Genomic DNA, 1,303 nt, shown 5'->3' with positions numbered 1-1,303 from the left:
TCTATCTGTGTAACTGTACCTCGATGATTTGGTTCGAATAACGACTTCCTTACCATACCTTGTCTTGAACAAAATAACGGTCATCCGGATATCTGTTGTACTGATACACTACACTTTACCATCCAATGAGAGCGTGACGAACTTAAACAAGAAATTCAGTGAAAATGCGATAACACTAACTATTGAGCATCAAAAGGCACGTGAAGTTTTGGTACTTATCGGATAATTATAGGTTTATTTTTACAGATAATTACAGGTTTTTTTAGAACTATTGAAGGTTTGGTATAGACGGTTAAACCTACGATAATTGTTCTCAACTTTATTATTTCATACGTGAGTAAGAAGAACAAACAGTTCACAATATGTTTCCATTTTCTGTAACGTGTCACAAGTTTGATACTGACGTCATCAGTTTACGTAAGACTTTTTTTACTACACTAGGAAAGCTCAACCGGTACACTTTATCTTTAGGTGTGGTTGTATCCTTTTCTTTGAGATAAATATACTCAAATTCAGCCCAGTGCTATATGAATGTTACTTTTCGCAACAGATGGCGCTAGGAAATATGATTCTATGGTTATAACACAATGTATTATTTTAACGGAGCTTCTGTATTAAACGGATGGATTTATCAAGTAATGTATTATACGATTAGATTGGTTCTTTTTTATTAGACAACCACACTGATTGGTCTTTTGAAAACCGCTCGGCTTCTTCGATTGGTCCGAGTGGCAAGAAAGATTGACCGCTACTCGGAGTATGGAGCTGCTGTGTTGTTGCTTCTCGTGGCTACTTTCGTGCTAATTGCCCATTGGTTGGCATGTATTTGGTATGCAATTGGAAACGCCGAGCGTAACATTATGAAACACAGAATAGGTTGGTTGGACCATCTGGCCAACACTACCTTCCAGTTCTACAACAATTCGTACGGAGGACCCAGCATCAAAGCCAAATACGTCACAGCGTTGTACTTCACCATAACAAGTCTTACCAGTGTGGGGTTTGGAAACGTCGCCCCCAACACCAATACGGAGAAAATCTTTACGATCTTAGTGATGCTGATTGGATGTAAGTATGTTATTTTCACGTGATTTAAACACAACTTTAACTTGTTGTCCCTCATCAGCTGATCGTTAACTCTACGAGTGCAGGGAGGGAAAGAATAAGAGATGGGTTTAAATATATATATTCTTACTTTTTTTACACCTACCTTAGCCAGTCAACATTAGAACTACTAATCTAACCACACATCATTAAAATACCCTTTACCTTGATCATTCAGTATCAGAAGATGTTGTAAATC

The 1,303-nt window shown here is 37.6% G+C and overlaps 1 protein-coding gene across 1 annotated transcript; it reads left to right on the top strand.

Annotated features, from left to right (window-relative positions):
* Positions 1-674: 674 nt before the first annotated feature.
* LOC106477561 (potassium voltage-gated channel subfamily H member 6-like) lies at positions 675-1,068 on the top strand (the record flags this gene model as incomplete). The annotated part of the gene is made up of 1 exon (XM_022381106.1): positions 675-1,068. A coding segment is annotated over one exon (394 nt), but the record flags the coding sequence as incomplete, so codon positions are not given.
* Positions 1,069-1,303: the final 235 nt, after the last annotated feature.

The sequence above is a fragment of the Limulus polyphemus genome, unplaced genomic scaffold, assembly GCF_000517525.1.
Source record: "Limulus polyphemus unplaced genomic scaffold, Limulus_polyphemus-2.1.2 Scaffold19662, whole genome shotgun sequence".
In the NCBI taxonomy this organism is placed as follows: domain Eukaryota; kingdom Metazoa; phylum Arthropoda; class Merostomata; order Xiphosura; family Limulidae; genus Limulus; species Limulus polyphemus.
The sequence above is the reverse complement of the archived record's forward strand: the minus strand, read 5'-3'. Positions and strand labels throughout refer to the sequence as shown.